This window comes from Dermochelys coriacea, chromosome 3 (genome assembly GCF_009764565.3).
Source record: "Dermochelys coriacea isolate rDerCor1 chromosome 3, rDerCor1.pri.v4, whole genome shotgun sequence".
NCBI lineage: Eukaryota > Metazoa > Chordata > Testudines > Dermochelyidae > Dermochelys > Dermochelys coriacea.
The window spans coordinates 32319816-32341310 of NC_050070.1; the positions used below are offsets into that span (position 1 = coordinate 32319816).

The window sequence follows — 21495 nt, forward strand, 5'->3', positions numbered from 1 at the left end:
GAGAGACTCTGTCCCTCTCGCTACTGAGGCTCGCCGGGCGTGGAAGGGGGCAGGTCTTTTTATTATGCATAAGGAAGGTTGTTTTCCCGAGGCAGAAATATAGCAGTCTGCCTACTAGTTAATTGATCTCATTCTTTGAGGCCAGAAATGTAGCACCATGCCTGCCTAGTAACGTGTCTGTAACTTCTTGAGAATTGAAAAAACACTTTATTAAATATTAGTATCCTGTTACTGAAAATTGTTTGTTTTTAAATTTAAAAAAAATGACTTTTGTTAAAAACCAATAAACAAACCCACATTTTGTTAATGTTGCTGTTGATGGTTAATTGATCTCTTTCTCTGAGGCAGAAATGTAGCAGCCGGCATGTGTAGTAACATTGTTAATAATCCTATTGTTAGTTAACTGTTCCCATTCTCAATCAATTCCCCCAGGATCATAAAACCTGTAAAAGTTTTAAGACCCCTACATTGCCAGATTGATGTAAAGCCTTATAAATGACAGTAAGGGAGTCTACTAGGAAGATCTATGTGCTTTCTCACTTTTTTCTTGTGCCAAAGTGGCACAATGGGGTTAGATTACAGCTCAGGATTTATTATACTTACCTATTTAAAAAAAAAAAGGCTTTGAGGGCAAATAAAACATTTAGCAATCAGTCAAAAAAAAATGTCAGGACAATCACAGCCAAGCACTTGTCAAAGTACCCAGCTAGGTCCAGAACAATGATTAGCAAAATTGTATGACTTTCATGTATGAAAGTCTGAGCAATTGAAGAGGTTCCTCCAAAGGACTGTTTAAAGGTGGATCATAGCACACATCCTGTGGATATGTGACACCAAGTATGAAACTTACTCCTGGGGGAATTCTGCACCAAAAATTAAAAATTCTTCAGCAAAAAAATTCTGCACATAATATTGAAAATACTTCAAAATTCTGCATATTTTATTTTCAAAATAATGCAATATAATCATGCTAGTTTCAATTATTTTGGTAATGTATTTCAAAATATCTGTCAGCAAGTATGTCTGTAACAATACAGACAAAAAAAATTCTAGGACATTTTTTTGACCAATAGATTTCTTACTAGATTTATTAATACAGAACTTCGTGTGTGTAATTAATTTAAATTACAGTACAAAACTGTATTTTCTGCACCTGTCAGCAGTGCAAAGGCTTGGGGGAATCAGAGGAAATGGAGGAGCTGAGGGAGAAGGAAGGAGCTTAAGAGTGAACCTGGAGGATGTTGGGTGTGGGTAAGAGAAGGGTGGTTTGTTGTTGTTGTTGTTTTTTGGGATGGGGATTGTTAGAGCTTTGGGAAGCCTCCCCCATGCAGACCCTGGCTGACCCCCAAGCCTCTCCCATTCAGTCAGGGACATCTGTCCCTGCACGCCCCGTGGGTCTCTGCAACCTCTCTTCCCCACCCCTAGGCTCAACGCTGTCACCCCATAGCTTCTGAGCCCATGCACCAGTCTGTACCCCCAACTAGACATTCTGAACTCCAGTGTATGACCCCCTCAGCAGCCCTGTGTTCCCCACTCTGTCCTAACCTGGCTCTGTGGGCAGGGTCCTGTGATGAACTTCTACTTCTGGGGGAATTCTGCAGCACTGGGCATAGAATTTTGTATTTTCCCGCATAAAATACATTTTGCCTAAGAAGCGCTGTAATCCTGCCTTTTGTCCACCAGAGGCCACTGTGGCTCCAGAACAGCCAGCATGAACACAGCCGGCTGTTCTGGTGCCACAATGGCCTTTGGTGTGCAAAAGGCAGAACTACAGCACTTCTTAGGCAAAATGTATTTTATGCTGGAAAATACAAAATTATGTGAGACCGAGGAATTCTGCGCTTCCGCAGATGCACAGAATTTCCCCCAAGAGTAAAAACTAAAACTGTATAAAATCTATAACCAATGAGATGTTTGTGTACACTAATATAATTTAACTACAGACATCATAATCGGATCTTTAAGGGTGATAAATTATGAACCACTTTAGCAATCTTAGGTTTCAGAGTAGCAGCCGTATTAGTCTGTATTCACAAAAAGAAAAGGAGCCTAATCACATCAGCCACACTATCAGAGGCTCGTTCACCTGCGCATCTACCAACGTGATGTATGCCATCATGTGCCAGCAATGCCCCTCTGCCATGTACATTGGTCAAACTGGACATTCTCTACGTAAATGAATAAATGGACACAATCAGACTTCAAGAATTATAACATTCAAAAACCAGTCGGAGAACACTTCAATATCTCTGGTCGCTCGATTACATATCTAAGAGTGGCTATTCTTCAACAAAAAAACTTCAAAAACAGACTCCGAGAGACTGCTGAATTGGAATTAATTTGCAAACTGGATACAATTAACTTAGGTTTGAATGGAGACTGGGAGTGGATGGGTCATTACACAAAGTAAAACTATCTCCCCATGTTTATTCCCCCCCCCCACGCTGTTCCTCAGACATTCTTGTCAACTGCTGGAAATGGTCCACCTTGATTATCACTACAAAAGGTTTTCTCCTGCCCCCCTGCTCTCCTGCTGGTAATAGCTCATCTGAAGTGATCACTCTGGTTACAGTGTGTATGGTAACACCCATTGTTTCATGTTCTCTATGTATATAAATCTCCCCACTGTATTTTCCACTGAATGCATCTGATGAAGTGAGCTGTAGCTCACAAAAGGTTATGCTCAAATAAATTTGTTAGTCTTTAAGAGGGCCACAAGTACTCCTTTTCTTTTAGCTATCTTAGTACTTCGACAAAAAAAAAAAACCACAACACAAATGCAAAGAAAGTGGACACAATAGGAATACAATATTAAAGTGTGAGATTCATATGTAGAATGGATTCACAATGTGTGTTTTGCAGAAGGTGGAGTCTTTAATATGTACTTGCATCAAAAATTCATATAGAACCTTGTTACCTGTATTTAGAAGTTTGACAGTATTCTGAAAGTGTTAACTGAATATTCTTTCTTCAGCACATGCAAATCAGAATTCATCTTAGTAAAGAAACCTCTTGTCATATTGTTCTCATCAGAATGTTTGTCAACTACATGAACTGATTTTAGATCCTTTTTTCTGCCTTTAATAATATGCTATATTCGTAAACCCAAACCTTGCCTTTCTTGTTAGTGAAGTACTGCCTTTTGTTTCCAGCTTTGAGATTTTCTTAATATACCATTCAGGATATCAATTATCTGCCTGTTTGCTGTAACCATGAGTGATATCTTCCTGGTGGAAACAGATAGAAAATCTCTTGGGTTGAAATCATTAATTTTTAAAAAATGTTCTGAAATACAGTATAAATGTAATGCTGTAGAATGTTGCTAGAGTCAGGCAGAATTACGGTAAGGCACTGCACAAACTTTGCCCCACAACTCTGTTAATGCACATTAATTCTTACTTGTAACAGGCTGGTAGTTGTAATCCAGTGCCTGGCCGAGCAGAGGCTGATAGTCATGGTGGGTTTTGAGATGTACACAGATATCCAGTAGGATTTTTTTATTAGACTACCAAATTAGATATTTTACATGTGACTCAAAACAAATTTGAACTCCATAGAACTAATCTAACCTTTTCCACTTTCTGCTGTTAGGAGTATACATGATTTTCATCTGTTATAGAATGTGACAAAAGATCAAGCTATTAAGAGTTTCTTCCTTTCTCATCCTCCTTCTTGTATTTTTAGGACGTTTATTGAGAGCTAATCAGATCACTTTCAATTGGGATAGACTGGCTAGCTGGATTAACCTTACAGAGCAGTGGCCGTACAGGACATCCTGGCTCATATTGTATCTGGAAGAGACTGAAGGTGTTCCAGATCAGCTTACTTTAAAAACCATCTACGAGAGGTAGGTATGGTTCTAACGATGATATAAATTTCTAATAACGGCTATTAAAAAGTCCGCATTTGCCACTATTTACCACCCAAGTCTTTTCCCCTATATTTAAAATCTTTAAGTATTGGCAAACGTTGTTGTTTTTTAAATGTCTTTTACTGCTAATTAAAGCAGGTGTACTGTTTATATATCTGTTTATTTTATTAAGATCTGTACTGCGTGCTCATACATAGTTGGTTAGCACAGCTATTTTGGGTTTTCATTAATCTAATTTTCATCCCAACAAGACATCATTTTCTTCGTCAATCTATAGGTAATAAAGTATAACTTTTAAAATATTAAAAGGTCCATAATATAATATGAAATGGTGTTATTTTATTTGGTAATTTATTCTTGAAATTCTACCTAGGCTTCTCAGTGGAGCTTTCAGTGTTTATTATAGGGAGGGCTGATAGGATTGTCCAGCACTTTCCCATTATAAGACCCATTTTCATTTGCTTATAACTTTGCTAAACTTTAATAATGTGTACTGGAATTTTACATGCCAGGTTGTTATACCAATAAAATAAAAACCAGCAGGATCTTATTAAAGGGGAAAAGGCAAAATGCCACATTTATTGTGAATACAGAAAGAATCCTAGTAAGCAGTTAGTTATAGCTATAATGTTCCATTCAATTTCTCTCACACACACACACACACACACACACACACACACACACACACACACACACACACACACACACACACACACACACACACACACACACACACACGAGGTTCTGCAAGGTTATCATAGTTACCAGCCTTAGAGTTGCTCATGCCAAGCCACTGGCCAGGTGGCCTGGACGTGAGGAGGGAGCAGGGCCTTGTCTGATGCTCCTGGAAATTGGTTTGCAGAATCAGACCCTAAAGTTCTCACTTTCTAGAGTCCATTTTATAGGAATTTCTTCTTATGTCAGTCTATGGGAATTGCTTCATCATGCTGTTGCTGAATCAATCAGCAGATGGCACATTCCTGACAGCTCCGTGCTGCCAGATGTTATCCTGTTCTTTGGTTCTCCCATTCTTGAGGCTGTTGGGTGGATTCCAGTCTGCCCTCCGGGGGTCCTCTGGTTATTTCCACTTGACACCTTCTTCAGCCAATGGACACTAGATTCTTAGGCTGGCACCTCCCTGATCATTCAGTTATTATCCACACCAAGCATCCATCCACATACATCCTCTATCTCTATTTTAATCACAATTGTAAACAAAGTGAGATGAATACAACAAAAGGGCGCGGAGTCTCTGGGTGCTGTTTCTGTTGTTACAGAGTATTGTTTTGAGTCTCTCTCTCTCTCTCTGTGAGTAGTTGTTGTTACAAAGAATTGCTTTGAGAACACTCTGTCTTAGAATGTACTAACACAATTAGCAGCTTGCAAATTTCACACACAGAGGGAGAAAAACAGTATCAAAAACCAAGAGACCTCTTAATTAGTAATACCCTGGAATTTAAACTATGGGGAATCAAACTCATTTGTGATTTTAATACAGAACTTCTTTAATATGATCCAACAAGATGTCTATCTCAGGATGAACTTGTGTGGGAAAAATTTAGCCAAAATGGTTCAGCCATTTCCAAGAATGAGAATAGGGAAAAACATGTTTTGCCTGTTATAAGAAAAAAGAGTCTGGTGACCTTTTTTTATTAAAAAGTTCTCAGGTTCCCATGCTTTGAAATGGGGATATGAAATTTGGCAAGCAGGTGGTCTTTGTGTCAGGGATTTGCCTTCCTCCACTTGTGAAAATCTGCCCATGTTTGGCCGAAGTGTAAGACTGAAAAATCGCAGTTGACGCAGACTTGTGCCAGCAACTCCTTCACCCTTACTTCCCTTTAGGAGCTAAAATCTTCAAAGATTCAGTCCTCACTGAGCATGTTCAAGCCTCTCACAGTTCCTAGGGCTGACCAGACTGCGCATGCACCATTCCCACAAAGCAACTGAACATGCTTCATCCTCTCATAACTCTTATATGCAACCTGATCTCATGTGTGTCATCACCACAGAGCAATTACAGCTCAGCTTGCAAAGCATGGGCATACTCTGTATGACCCAGGGGCAAAACCAGACTTACCCTGTAATGACTAAAAGAAAAGGAGTACTTGTGGCACCTTAGAGACTAACAAATTTATTAGAGCATAAGCTTTCGTGTGATGAAGTGAGCTGTAGCTCACGAAAGTTTATGCTCTAATAAATTTGTTAGTCTGTAAGGTGCCACAAGTACTCCTTTTCTTTTTGCAAATACAGACTAACATGGCTGCTACTCTGAAACCTGTAATGACTGCTTCTGGCCAGAGTGGGGACATGTACTGGAACTGAGGGCAGAGAGCCTGTTGTTATGCTCTCAATGAATCCACTGCTGGTACCCAGATGGCATGGAGGAAGAAGTCATCTGATTCAAAAGCAGAGAGGACAACAGCCAGACAGGGAGGAAGGGAAAGGAGTAGATTGGAATAAGAAGTCTGCTGAAACTGGGACTGGAATGGGGGAAGGGAAAAGAAACCTGGACTGACTAGGTAAGGAAGACTGATATCTAGGAGGTTTTCAGGCGGAACACATTGAAACTGATGAGGGGAAAGGGGAACTGGGATGGGGGAAACACTGACATCAGATGAGGAGCTAGGGGAAGGGGGAATGTTGAGAGTAGAAACTGGTATGGGGTGGAAAATGGGTGGTGAGGAGGGGAAACCGATCTGACAAGGGGTTGGAGTAGAACTAGAATTGGCTGGGCACAGAGACTGGGATAAGAAGCAAAGGATGGGAATTGTATGAAGAGCCCAGAAAAGGAGATTAGCCGCCAATGAGTGTGGAAGGAGGGGAGAGAGAGATTGGATGAGGAGCTGGGAGCAGGGAAATTGGACTGGCTGGAGAAGGAGACTGGGAGTGATGGGGATAGACTGGGAGTTGTGGGAGACTAGGACTTGGACAGCAAACCTGGAGGGGGGAGACTAATACTGGAAGGGTAAGAAGACGGGAACTGGGATGAGAAGCCTGAGGGCTGGAGATAGGGACTGAGTATGTAAGGAAAATGGGACTGGGACAAGAAGCCATGGGTGAAAAAAAGATAGGACTGAGTCAGGAACAGGTTGGAGGGAATGAGGAAAGGGATCAATCTTAGGAGGAATGGGCAGAAGAGTCTGTACCCACTAGAGCACACTCCCATCCAGAACCTGGAATGGAACCCATGGTTCTTTAGTCTCCCAATTCCTCTGCTGCCAGCAAATAGCTTTGAAACCAATTGACAGAGTGTATGTTTCATCCCCCTCCAGTGATGGGCAACAGAATGACAAAATTCTACTGCTATCAGTTACTGTGTTAGCTCAAGTGGCAGAGGTGTGTATAGTGGATCTGAAGTGTCCAACACAGCTGATGATCCCTGTGGGTGTCTGTCACAGGGTCCGCACAGGTTTCCTCCTTCTCCCCCTGTGCTTAGGCTGGCTAAATAAGAGTCCTCATGCCTTCTTCCACTGTTTCACCCTTGTGCTTTTATTTACAGTGCTACAGTGTAGTCCCCCTTATCCCCAACAGTTATCCCCTTTCTAACCCGTTCCAGGGTCTCCTGGCCTATGAGGCTCCCTTCCTGTGGAGAGGAGACAGAGCTGTAGCCTCCTATTCCCTCCCAGGCTAGCCTCCTGACTGAGCTTTCTCTAGGGCTTTTGTAGCCCTTCCCTTCCTCAGCCCAGCTTCCGCTACTTAGCTCAAGTCCTTGCTGTGAGCCGGCCCTCATTAGGGCCTGCAGCTGGGCTCTCTGCTGGCTGCCTGGGCCCCTGCACCTGGCTTCCCTATCAGAAAGCAGGGCTTAGCCAGCATTTTGGCAGGGCATTCAAGGGGTTTTACCCCTGCCCTGCCACAGCGTCAATATGATGCAACATGATGGAAGTTCCTTCTTTTCCCTAGTTTTAAAAAAACCCTGAAAATAACACACAAACTACATTAAAAGTACATCATTAAGGTTTCAAAGTCAAGGATTCAATATTTAGGAAAAGCCATAATTAGAATTTCCTATGCAACTTTAATTTGGCCCCCTTGAGCATATGCATTATGATTAAGGTTAAGATTTTGTCATGGATATTTTTAGTAAAAGTCATGGACAGGTCACGGGCAATAAACAAAAATTTATGGAAGCCGTGACCTGTCTGTGACTTTTGCTGCTCCATGATTTCTCCTGCTACCATGGGAGCTGCGGGGTGACCGTATTTCCCAAAGAGAAAATGGGACACCCCTGGCCACTTGCCCGAGGTCTCCCCGTTTTTTCCCTGCCTGTCTTTCCTAAGCAAGTTGTACCCTTCTAAACCAATATTCCAGTCATATGTATTATCCCACCAAGTCTCTGTGATGCCATCTGTCATAGTTGTGATTATTCACTAATATTTCTAGTTCTTCCTGTTTATTCTCCTTACTTCTTGTATTAGTATACAGACATCTAAAATACTGATTTGATTTCCTTTCTGTGTTCCCTCTTCTCTCCTTTATCCCTACTATAATTGCTCATTCTCCCCACAGACTCTGACCCTTCTCCCAAGTCTCCATCTTTTTGACTTACCTATGGACTTTTGTTTCCTTCCCCCATTGAATCTAGTTCAAAGCCCTCCTAAGTAGATTAGCCAGACTATAGCCAAAGATACTCTTCCCCTTCCTTAATAGGTGGACCCATCTCTGCTCAGCAGTCTTTTTTCCTGGAACAGCATCCCATGGTCAAGGAAGCCAAAGCCTCTCTGCTGACACCATCGGCGCAGCCAGGCATTCACCTCCCTGATGCATCTGCCTGTGCCCTTACCCTTGACTGGAAGGATTAAAGAGAACACCACTTGTGTCACCAACTCCTTGACCCTTACTCCCAGAACCCGGTAGTCACTTCTAATCTGCTCAAGATCATGCCACGGTATTATTGCCCATATGGACAGGTAGCATGGGATAGTAGGGCTGGATGATCCTCGACAATCCCTCTGTAATGTCTCTGTACAGGCCCTTGGGAGGCAGCACACTTCTCAAGCGCCATGTCAGACCAACAGATGGATGCCTCTGTCCTCCTTGGAAGAGAATCACTGACCACCACTACCCTGCATTTCTTCTTGGGAGTGGTGGCTGCGTTCCAGCTGTTGGGGTATAGAGCTTCTCCTCCTCCAACTTTGAGGACGATTACTCATCCCTCATTGCCAGGGCAGTATAATGATTCTTCATCTCTGTGGTCGGTGAGGTGGGAGCGGGGTGGAGCACTGCTTGCCACCCTAAGTAACCAGAAGCCAGCATCTTCCCTGTGACAGAGCCATACCTTCCTCCCCCTGTGGTGTGACAGCAGTCTTCTCTAGCTGGGTAGCTTCCTCAGCCTTGAAGATCTCCATATGATCCATATGTGGCCCCTCGTAGTAGACTGCACCTCAGAGTGCTCCAGGCTTGGCTCAACTCCGTCTCTCACTCCTAGATTCACTGTTTGGACTTACTTGTAAGCATTCTGCTGAAGGAATGGTCCTCACTGGATTGGTGGATGAACCAGGACAATGTATGTTGTGGAGTCCCATTTGCTCTGCCTACTCTGTCCATGATTTTAGTAATGAACCCTTCAGCTATGGGTTGGGAGTGCATTTGGGCATCTTCCAAGCCCATGGGCTTTGGTCTCCTCAAGAAGCAAAATTGCACGTAAATGTCTTCAAGCTAAGAGCAATTTTCTGTGCATGCCAAAGTTTTCCACCTCATAAATGGAACAAGATTCTCCAAGTACACATCAACAACTTTACAGTGGTGTTTTGCATCACCAAGCAAGGGGTCACAAAATCAAACAGACTGTGAAAGTAGGCAATCAATTTGTGGAATTTCTGCATACAGAACTCCATACTCTCAGGACATCTCACCGGGAATTCAGAATACTCTGGGAGACCATTTAGCATGTCTTTCACCTCAAAGTAGGAGTGGCCACTTTAATATCCTGGCTGTGGTGTTTCATATGGGAGGGGGGTTTCCGAAAGTGGGGACTTGTTTGCAACCTGACAGGACAGGGAATGTCCTGAATTTTGTTCAAAGGCAGGTCGCAGCCTCAGGTCAATCTAGGATGCTTTCCTGGAGGTTTGATTGTATGCTTACTCGTTAGTGCCCCTAATTCACAGGGTCATCCTCAAACTGAAGCAAGGTTGAGGAATAATTATCCTTATAGCTCCAGGATCATTGGGATAAATGTGGTATTCTGAGCTCCAGCACATATCTGCCAGGGAGTCTCTGCTTCTGCGATTTAATAAATAATCGTATGATCACACAGAATCATGGGCATGTGCTGCCCCTGAATCCTCAGAAGGTGCATCCTACAGCGTGGTTCATAAGTAGTTAAATGCAGAAGACACATGTTGCTCAGTGGCAGTCCAGGATGTCCTCTTTAGTAGTAGGAAGACTGTCTACAAGGACTAGTTTAAGTGACTAAGTAGAAACGTTTCTTTTTCTGAATGGTGTCCCACAACCTATTACCTTCACACATGTAGATTCAAGAAATTTTAGACTCTCTCTCTCTCTCATTAAGCAATATAGTCTGTCCCTAAACGCTCATACAGTTCATTTGAATTCAGTTTCAGCATTTCATCCTAAAATCAATGATAAAACTGTGGTCACTAACCCAATTAAAGATGTAAATAGATTATTTCCTTCTATTCATGACCCAGTGCCCACTTGTGACTTAAATTTAGTATTGTCTGTTCTTATGGGTCCCCCACTCAGTCTTTTGACATCTTGTTCTTTTTGGATCTCTCAGTGAAGGTGGCCTTTGTAGTGGCTATCACCTTAGTCAGGAGAGATGGGGAATTACAGGGGCTTGTCATGGATCTGCAACACACTTTTTTATAAGGACAAAATTCAGCTAAGACCTCATCCTAAGTTTCTGTAAAAGATGGTTTCCAATTTCCACTTTAATCAACCTATATATTTACCATTTTTTCCTCACAAAGCCATGTGCTCAGAAAGGTGAACAAAAGCTGCACATCCTAGATTTGCATTGAGCTTCCTCTTTTTACCTGGGCAGAAAAAAACCTTTCAGGGTCTCTGCCCAGTAACTTGTTTCCTGTGCAGAATGCAAGAAAGTGGTACTCGATTACAACCCAGAGAGTCTCAAAATGGATTACCAGTTGCATCTCTGTGTCTTATGTGGCAGTGGACAGGATGCTACCTGAAGAGTTGACAGCACACTACCAGATCATGTGCAGCGTGGAGCACGTCCCTATTCTGGACATTTGTGGCGCAGTAACATGGTCTTTGATCCACATGTTTATTAGTCACTATGCTCTTATGAAAAGATGAAGTGAAAGTGGGAAAAGCAGTCTTGCACTCCCTGTTCTGATGAGCCTCAGAGCCCTAGTGCCCTTGATAATAGCTTGGGAGTCACCGACAGTATAATGGACATAAGCAAGCACTCTAAGAAGAAAAACAGTAACTTATCTCCTAACTGTTGTTGTTCAAGCTGTGTTGCATATGTCCATTACATGGCCCTCCTTTCTTCCCTAATACATCAGTGTCTACCATCTGTTTTTGGTGTGAAGGAACTGAAGGAGGTGCAGGGCAACTTCACCCTTTATACCAAGCATGAGAAGCCAGGGTGGGTGGAGGCCACCCAATGAGTACCACTAGGAAAAACTCTCGGATGCTGATGCATGAGATAGACAGACACCTACAAAAAGAACAGGAGTACTTGTGGCACCTTAGAGATTAACAAATTTATTAGAGCATAAGCTTTCATGAGCTACAGTTCACTTCATTGGATACATAGAATGGAACATATAGTAAGAGTCATACACATACAGATAAGTTGGAAGTTACCATACAAACTGTGAGAGGCTAATTAGTTAAGATGAGCTATTATCAGCAGGAGAAAAAAACTTTTGTAGTGATAATCAAGATGGCCCATTTAGACAGTTGAAAGAAGGTGTGAGGATACTTAACATGGGGAAATAGATTCAATATGTGTAATGACCCAACCACTCCCAGTCTCTATTCAAACCCAAGTTAATGGTATCTAGTTTGCATATTAATTCAAGCTTAGCAGTTTCTCATTGGAGTCTGTTTTTGAAGCTTTTCTGTTGCAAAATTGCCACCCTTAAATCTTTTCCTGAGTGGCCAGAGGTTGAAGTGTTCTCCTACCAGTTTTTGAATGTTATGATTCCTGATGTCAGATTTGTGTCCATTTATTCTTTTGCATAGAGACTGTCTGGTTTGGCCAATGTACATGGCAGAGGGGCATTGCTGGCACATGATGGCATATATCACATTGGTAGATGTGCAGGTGAACGAGCCCCTGATGGCGTGGCTAATGTGATTAGGTCCTATGATGGTGTCACTTGAATAAATATGTGGACAGAGTTGGCATCGGGTTTTGTTGCAAGGGTAGGTTCCTGGGTTAGTGTTTTTGTTGTGTGGTGTGTGGTTGCTGGTGAGTATTTGCTTCAGGTTGGGGGGCTGTCTGTAAGCAAGGACTGGTCTGTCCCAAGATCTGTGAGAGTGAGGGATCATTTTTCAGGATAGGTTGTAAATCTTTGATGATGCACTGGAGAGGTTTTAGTTGGGGGCTGAAGGTGACAGTTAGTGGCGTTCTGTTGTTTTCTTTGTTGGGCCTGTCCTGTAGTAGGTGACTTCTGGGTACTCTTCTGGCTCGGTCAATGTGTTCCTTTCACATCAGCAGGTGAGTATTGTAGTTTTAAGAATGCTTGATAGAGATCTTGTAGGTGTTTGTCTCTGTCTGAAGGATTGGAGCAAATGCGGTTGTGTCGTAGAGCTTGGCCATAGACAATGGATCATGTGGTGTGTCCTGGATGGAAGATGGAGGCATGTAGGTAAGTATAGTGGTCAGTAGGTTTCTGGTATAGGGTGGTATTTATTTGACCATCGCTTATTAGCACAGTAGTGTCCAGGAAATGGACCGCTTGTGTGGATTGTCTAGGCTGAGGTTGATGGTGGGATGGAAATTGTTAAAACATGATGGAATTCCTCAAGGGCCTCTTTTCCATGGGTCCAGATGATGAAGATGTCATCAATGTAGCGCAAATAGAATAGGGGAGTTAGGGGACGAGAGCTGAGGAAGCGTTGTTCTAAGTCAGCCATAAAAATGTTAGCATACTGTGGGGCTATGTGGGTACCCATAGCAGTGCCGCTGACTTGACACTTATAGTGTAATGGACATATGAAACAGACCTTGAAGAGCCACAGTTATGAGAATGAGAGTAACCTTTTTTTTCCAGTACAGTTTTGTATATTCTAATACTTCATATCAACCTGAGCTAGCCGTTCTCTGTTGCTAGATTCTACTAGTAGACCTTATCATCTGCTCAGAGGTAAGACTTTGTGGTGTACTTTGCTAATTTAGGTTTAAATTGTCTTGGTTAATATTCTTGTCAAAGTAAATTGTAATGTGATTTTAACAGTAATTCAGTGAAAATAAGTAGGATACCAAGTACAATACCAAGCAGGGAAGGGTTGCAAGCTCTTTGGAAGACTGCTGTAAAGAGTAGGGTGATAAATTGTTTTCCTTATCCAGTGAGGAAAGGACAAAAAGTAATGGGCTTAAATTAGAGGAAGGGAGATTTAGGTTAGACATTAAGAAAAACTTCCTAACTGTAAGGAGCATTAAGCACTGGAAAAATGATCTAGTGAGGTTGTGAAATCTGTGTCACTGGAGGTTTTTAAAACAGGTTAGACAAATACTTGTCAGAGATGGTCTAGATAATACTAAGCCCTGCCTCAGCGCAGGGGACAGGACTAAATGATACATCAAAGTCCCTTTCAAGCCTATATTTCTATGATGCTATGATAATTGAAATTAATATTTATTGAGCAAATTTGTTAGTGGTTTTAAAAAAAGAGTATATTTGCGCATTTACGTCTTTGAGTTTCTAATTTTGGGTCTAAAATATTCTGCTGCTGCCTAGAAATTTTCTTGCTAAATCCATTGACGCTTTTTTTTATCTAACAAATACTGAACCTTACCAAGAAGAGCTGTCTAATTTTAAACAGCTCTGTATCTTCCTTCTTCTTAGATGGTTCTACCTGACTTATTTTCAATTCCATACCAAAAATGGACATGAAACTGAAAACAGGAACCCAGAAAATCCATAGTATTGTCAAGAAAAGTCAAGAAAACCCCAAGAAAAGTTTTATCTTTGACACTGTGATGAAAGAACCAAAACTAACTCATTCAAAACATGAAATAGATTTAAATTGATCAAATATGGGGCAAAACTAAAGGATAACACTGTTCTTTGAAATGACTAAACTATAAGGCATGCCACTAGAAAATGGTCTATGCCACTGTTTCTGGCTCTATAGGGTCTCAGTACTCATAGATTGAGTTCGTTCTGCCTCATATTGAACAAAAGCTGAAGGAACACGAAAATAGTACCTCCCATGAGCAAACAGTTGGGCTTTTGAAATGCTTGATTGTGCCCATAATCAGCTAGAATTTTCCACTGAGCACCTTTATGCTGGAGAAGAATGGAGTTTTTTTCCCCTGATGGCCCTGGATCACTTTAGATACAGGGTTTTGAACATTGTCAAGTGGGTGTACTGAATTTGTTTCATCACCTTCCTTTGGTTTGCTCTCTCAAGACTAGCAATTTAAGGAAAATGTTTTGTAAGAAATTCAGTTCTTGTCAGCAAATAATGGCATGCTTATGCTACCGAGCAAAAGAAGGAATAGATTTTATTCCACATGGCCATTTGGTGCTGCAGGCAGATTCTTCTGCCTACAGCATTAAATGGACATTGTCAAGGGAGAGATGACCAAGAAAGACAGCAGGGTTAGGGTTTAACATTATGATTACTGGAGGGAAAGATTGATGACTTGCTGAGTTACCTATGATGTCAGTGCTACTGCTCAAGCTCTTCTTTCTGCGGTTCCAAATGGGCAATGTGAAGAGTAAGTTTTTGATATGAAACTGAAGAAAAAAGGAGGAGCAAATTTACAACAATATTTAAGCTTACCGGCGGTATCTATTAAAATTGTTTCAGGTTCAGGGTAGAGACTGCATTCCTGCCTCTCCCACCACTTGCTATCTCCACCAAATAAGCAGCAAAATGTGAGACTCTCTAGTCCTGATTTCCTTCCGGAAATTGAATGTGATCTTAGTAATATTTTGCTATCTCCATCCTAGTGAGGCCTTTCACCGTATACTTAATGTGGAACCATCTAAAGGTCTTAGAATCCTTTTTATGTTTCTTTTTATTCACTCTGGACTGTCATGCTGTATCCAAGATAGCCCTTTCTACGTTACATTTTTCATTGTTGTTCTGTAGTCATTCCTACAACTTCAGTCATTTGAAGTCACATTTGGTCTGAAGGATGTGTGCTGCTTCTGCACCCTACACATTCTCATGCTCCGATCTGAGGACATATATGAAAGGGTAGATCCACCACTGCTCTAGTTCCTTCTTAACTATCTGTGACTAGAGCGGAGCATGCAGAGTCTGTTAGCTACACAAAAGTTAACTTGCTTGTTTTAGTCTATTTCTTTAATTCTTTGTTGTTTTTATTTTCCACAACACACGCTGTGTGTCTTGGGGGGTTCCCTGACCCCTGTTGTATTAATTTAGATGGAATATAGGCATGTAAAGATGTTAATTTAGTTACTGTCTAATATTAAATGCTTTTAAACAAGGTTTGGGGTTGGTATACAGAGACTTCAGCCTGCATAGTACCCTGGCAAACACACCAGTAAAAATTCTTTCAACTTTTTATAAAATATAAAAACAGGAAAAACAGTTAAAGCATGTGAAATGTAAAATATTAAATAAGGCTTTTATTTTAACAACATCTCTTGTTTCCTTTGCCTTTAGCTGCTGTTCAGTCTCTCAGATGGTATCAAAGATGGTAATAACTGTCCTTTTGGGGAAAAAGAGAAAGGGGTTAGCTGAATGGGCTAGAGCTGCTGCTGTTGATGTTGAAGTCCAATCCTGTTTAATCCTAGGTGATGTTTGTGATTCAGATGGAGCCAGTAGAGCTGGCGATGTCATTTGGGTCCTTCTCTCTGGCCTGATCTGGTCAGCACCCCTCTCAGGATCAGGATGATGAAGGCTTGGGGTACCAGATGACAGTGGGGGTGGCAGCCATAATGATGAAGCTCTCTCCAGGAGCCAGTTTTTTCTCCGCAAAATTTTTCTGATTTGCCTGTCTTTGTGACCGTCTTTTTGTCTCCTTCTGACAGCAGACCTACTGACCAAAGAATTGGGCATTTTGACTCACCCAAATCTTTTGTTGTTGCATCTCAAAGCCTGGCTCCTCAGTGGCTCGTGTTTAATGGGGTTGTTTTCTCTAAGAACAGATGAATAGTAGAAAACCATGCATGGGAAAGACTTACTTGCCAAAGTGGAAGCGATTCCAGTCCTGGTGCATCCTGTAGGCATTCTTTCTCTCCAAATCACACCTCACTCAATACTTGGAACACCTGCTGAATTAAAAAACTCTGGACTTGTTACTGAGCTCCATCAAAGTCCATCTGGCTGCTGTTAACAGTATTTCATCTACCAGTTGAAGAGCTTTCAGTATTCACACACTCTATGACTACAAGGTTCATGTAGGGTTTGACCAATCTTTTTCCTCATGTTACAGTACCTAGTCCACCTTGGGACTTTATTCTAGTTCTTAATGCATTGAGGAAGCTACCTTTAGAGCCCGTTGGGAGCTGTTCTCTTCTCCATTAATCCTTCAAGACCTCATTCCTTGTAGCCATTACTTTGGCCAGAAGGGTGGGGGAGTCTTTCTGACAGATCAACCCTACAGAGTGGTTTAGCTGGACAAAGTGACTTTACACCATCATCCTCACTTCTTGTGGAAGGTCTCATCAAATTTCACATCAATCAGGACATTCGGGTGCCAGTCTCCTAACGCAAACCCCAGACTTCAAGGAAAGAAGCCAGTCTTCACATTCTGAATATAAGAAGAGCTCTTGCATTCTACTTGGAAGGACTAAGCCATTTAGAGCCTTTTCTAGACACTCTGTCCCTTTCACAGCCAGGATGAAAGGAGTTCCTATTTCCACCTAAAGACTCTCAAAATGGGTCTCATGATGTTAAAAAAGTTCTGAAGTGCACCCCTGCCCCCGCCCCTCCAGCTAGGGTAACTGTACATTCCAATAGGGCACAATTCATCTCTGTTGCCCTGCTTAAGGACATTTGCAGAGTTGCCACCTGATCATCTGTGCAGTTTTTCCTGGCACTGTGCTATTCGTCACTCATCCAGGGTAAATGAAGCCTTTGATGTGGTTGTTCTCAGAACTGTACTAGATCAGTCTCCTCAGCACCCACCTCTGTCGTTTGGGCACATCTAAAGGGAACACCCATAGGGGCAACTATTTGAAGGAGGGGAAATTATTTACTTGTACAGTAACTGCAGTTCTTTAAGATGTTTTGTCCCTATGGGTGCTCCAGTACTTATCCTCATTTCTCTCTGCTTCAGAGTCCTTGCCTTGCCAGATTTCATAGTTGAGAAGGAAGTGAAGCAGTGGTGGGTCCTCCCCTCCCTAGATTGGAGCACAAGAATATATAGGGTGCAGGCATGGACTCTCGGACACTGCTTCCAAAAATCTCTGGTTGAAAGTGCACAGTAAAGCATACATCTAATGTGAAGCACCTGCAGGGGCAAAACATCTTAAAGAACTCCAGCTGCTGTATAGGAAAGTAACCTCTCCTTTATCTGTTGTCTCAAGTCGAGACATTAATCTGTATCTACATTGTAGATCAGTTTCTGTTTGGGAGATTGGTAAGGTTGTCACAAGGAGTTCTAGGAGTTACAAAATATCATTGCCTGGACTGAGTCTCAAGTTACAAGCAAACAATATGCCTTTTAATATGGTTAAATGTATATATCTAGAAACAAAAGATGTAGGCCACACTTAAAGGATGGGGATTCTGTCATGGGAAGAAATGACTCTGAAAATTTTTGGGGGGGTCATAGTGAATAATCAGCTGAACATAAGCTCCCAGTGTGACGCTGTGGCCAAAAAAGCTAATGTAATACTGGGATGGATAAATAGGGGAATCTCAAGTAGTAGTAGTAAAGAGATTATTTTACCACTGTTTTTGGCACTGGGGCGACCGCTGCTGGAATACTATGTCCAGTTCTGTTATCCTCAGTTCAAGAAGGATGTTGATAGATTGGAGAGAGTTCACAGAAGAGCCAAGAGAATGATTAAAGGATTAGAAAAAATGCCATACAGTGATAGGCTCAGCGCTCAGTCTATTTAGCTTAACAAAGAGATGTTTAAAGATGTCCTGGTCACAGTCTATAAGAATCTACATAGTGAACAAATATTAATAATGGGCTCTTGTAGTCTAGCAGAGAAAGGTATAACACAATCCAATGGCTGGAAGTTGAAGATAGACAAATTCAGACTAGTAATAAAGTGTAAATTTTTGACAGTGAGGGTAATTAACCATTGGAACAACTTACTAAGGGTTGTGATGGATTCTCCATCGCTGAGCATTTTAAAATCAAGAGTAGATGTTTTTCTAAAACATATGCTGTAGAAATTATTTTGGGGAAGTTCTTTGGCTAGTGTTATGCAGGAGGTCAGACTGAATGATCACAGTGGGCTTGGAATCTATGAATGTATGAATTTTAGGTTTGGCTCATCAATATTATAGAATCTGTTCCTCAGCTGAGTGCACTCAGCACTCTTTACCCTATTTTATTTTTGTAAAGCTGTCTCTGTTTTGATACCTCAAAACAAAAGCAAGAATATTTTATTTCCTCATGTTGGCGGAATTAAATTTTAATTTTTTTTATAATTTTCATGGTTAATGTTTAAACATTTTTTATTTTTATCAGTTTAAATTTTCAGTTGTGAAAAATTATGGGTTTTAAACATTGCTTTCAATTTTTATTTATTGAAATGTTCAGTTATGGAAAATTATGGGGGAGTCAAAAGGTAGGACTGGTCAGGCCACAATTATTTAATGAAAGTAGACACTTAGATTCAAGAAGTTTGTTTTTAAACAGTTATAAAACTAATTGTCAGCATCACATGTCACTATATACAAAGTAAAGGAGTACTTGTGGCACCTTAGAGACTAACAAATTTATTAGAGCATAAGCTTTCATGAGCTACAGCTCACTTCATCGGATGCATTTGGTGGAAAAATGAAATGAGCTGTAGCTCACGAAAGCTTATGCTCTAATAAATTTGTTAGTCTCGAAGGTGCCACAAGTACTCCTTTTCTTTTTGCGAATACAGACTAACACGACTGCTACTCTGAAACCTGTCTATATACAAAGTAAATATCTTAAATCAAACCCTAATATGTTGTCAAGTAATACTTTTCTTACTTTGCCTATATGTAAATTTTGATTATTATCAATGAAAATATTTTTAGTCAGTTTTTGAGTGTATAATGAAATCAATATTTACCAATAAAAATCTAATCCTTCCAAGCCTACTCATGTTGCATATTATGGAAATGGTTTTCTGCCAAGGTATATTCATCCTGCTGTTGCAAATTGCTCTTTTTACATGGACATATGCCTGAAGCTTTAGTATTGAAGAGTAGGGATATGCTATTACACCTCTCCCCTACTCCCCATCAGAAAAAAATTAAGTTGCTTAATTATTATTCTAAATGTGTTTAGGTAAAGGGGTTCCAGATATATTCCCAACATAGAATATGTTTTTATGTCATTGCAGTTGTTTTACATGTATGACTAAGGTTAAAATTTTGTCACGGTTCTTTTTAATAAAAGTCACGGGCAGGTTGAGGGCAATAAACAAAAATTCACGTAAGCCTGCAACCTGTCTTTAACAAAATAACCCGGGGTTGGGGGAGAAGAGGCTGACTGAAGTCATGGAGGTTCATTAAAGTCACAGAATCAGTGACCCCTGTGAGTAAATTGTATCCTTATCTATGACTATTAGAAAAGTACCATCTGTTAGGGAATGTATGAGTCACCAGGACTTCTAACAAGGAGAGGTGTGCATTGCTCTCCTATTAGTTCATGGCATTATATTTATACCTGCCAGTCACATAGATGAGGCACAAAGTCAAGAGTTTGGCTAGATCTGCTATGACTATACAGCTTCATTTCAAGAATTACAGGTAAACAGTTTCTTGTGCATGCTTGTGTGTTATAATTGTGGTATAACCTGTATTATACATGAAACACTGTTGTAATTTCTTTTTTAGGGATAGGCTGTATCTAGTGTACTAGGATCAATAGTTTAACTCTAAAAATGAACTAAGAGCACTAGTTTAACTGCATCAAACTGAACCACTCTTCTTGAAATGCCAGCTATGCATTATGCACTGTACATTGGTATACCAGCAGATGGCACTAATACATTAATTATCTTGGCAAAGTACTTTATATGGAGCTAATACAACATGAAATTGCTCTGTCATGCATGGTTTAGGATGCACTCTTTTTTCTGAAAAATTAATATCATTGATTTATTTTCCTCAGAATATATTTTTTTTAAGTTTTTATTAGGAAAGATAAATCACTTTCACAACTTATGTAGTTAACTGCAACAAAAAACTATGTTAAGAGTGTAAAGATTGCAAAGTCATGCACTCAGTGTCAGACTAAAGATTGCCTGTATAACTGTGGTTCAGCCCACCTGTGCATATGCATCATAATGCAGTTGTTAATTACATGATTACATACAGTTTTTTTTCCCAAAGATGTCTGTCTCGTTCCTGTTAACGGATGGCTCATGCTCAGAGGATAAATCAGAGTTGTGTAGCGAAGGAGGCAGTTGTCTGTGAGATGCCTTTCTGAATTGTTGCAGAAGTTGGAAGGTGTACAGTGAATAAGGCAGGGGATTGCAGGAAGAAAAAGGATGGTCCCATGCCTAAGACAGATGAATGCTGTCCAGCTTGAAGAATTTATTTTATCCTTGTCTCTGCATTCCTGTGTGATGCTGGGCAAGTCACTTTTAACTAAACATTTCACAGATAGCTAGTGTGTGCCATACCATTTTCTGGGTGCCCAATTTGATACCATAGGATATGATTTGCAGAACTGCTGAGCATTCACAGCTGTAGCTGAAGTCAATGGGAACTATGCTTTGCGCATATTAATTGTCATATGAAACCTAAGAACTCTGAAAATTCAGGTCCTAGGTGTCTTAAACTGGGCACCCAAAATTAATGGACACTTCTGGTCTGAATCTCTCTGTGCCTCAAGTTTTCCATCTCTAAAATAGGGATAACACCACCTAATCTCATGAGGTGAAGTGAAAATAAATTTGTTAGTGTTTTTGAAGCAGTCAGATACTGAAGTGTTGAGTTACATAAAGTCCATGATGAAGTTAATAATTCTGTGATTGGAGTAGGGATTGAATAGAGTATAGTGACAAGGCATGGGGCCACACTGAACAATGAGCATAAAATATTGAACAGCTGCTCATTAATTGGACACCATAAATGATGTGCACTGAATGATGCAGGGATCCTGTGGAAAAAGTGGTATGTGATCATGTAATTAAATACTGTATCATAATGCCTAGGCATGAGGGGGCTGAATTAAGATTACATGGTCAATCTTAATGCCAGCATTTCCTAACTTTTGAGTGCTTGACTCTGTAAGCCTAAAGTTCTTTTAATGTAGTTTTTTTGTGTGTGATTTCCTAGGTTTTTAAAAAAGCTAACCGAAAAAACTGAAATTCCAT

The 21495-nt window shown here is 40.8% G+C and overlaps 1 protein-coding gene across 1 annotated transcript in view; it reads left to right on the forward strand.

Moving 5' to 3' along the window:
- Positions 1-21495, forward strand: part of KIDINS220 (kinase D interacting substrate 220) — a 162679-nt gene that overhangs the window by 60695 nt on the left and 80489 nt on the right. Inside the window, 1 exon segment of the mRNA XM_038396468.2 lies at positions 3685-3847. Coding sequence (XP_038252396.1) covers positions 3685-3847 — 163 coding nt within the window.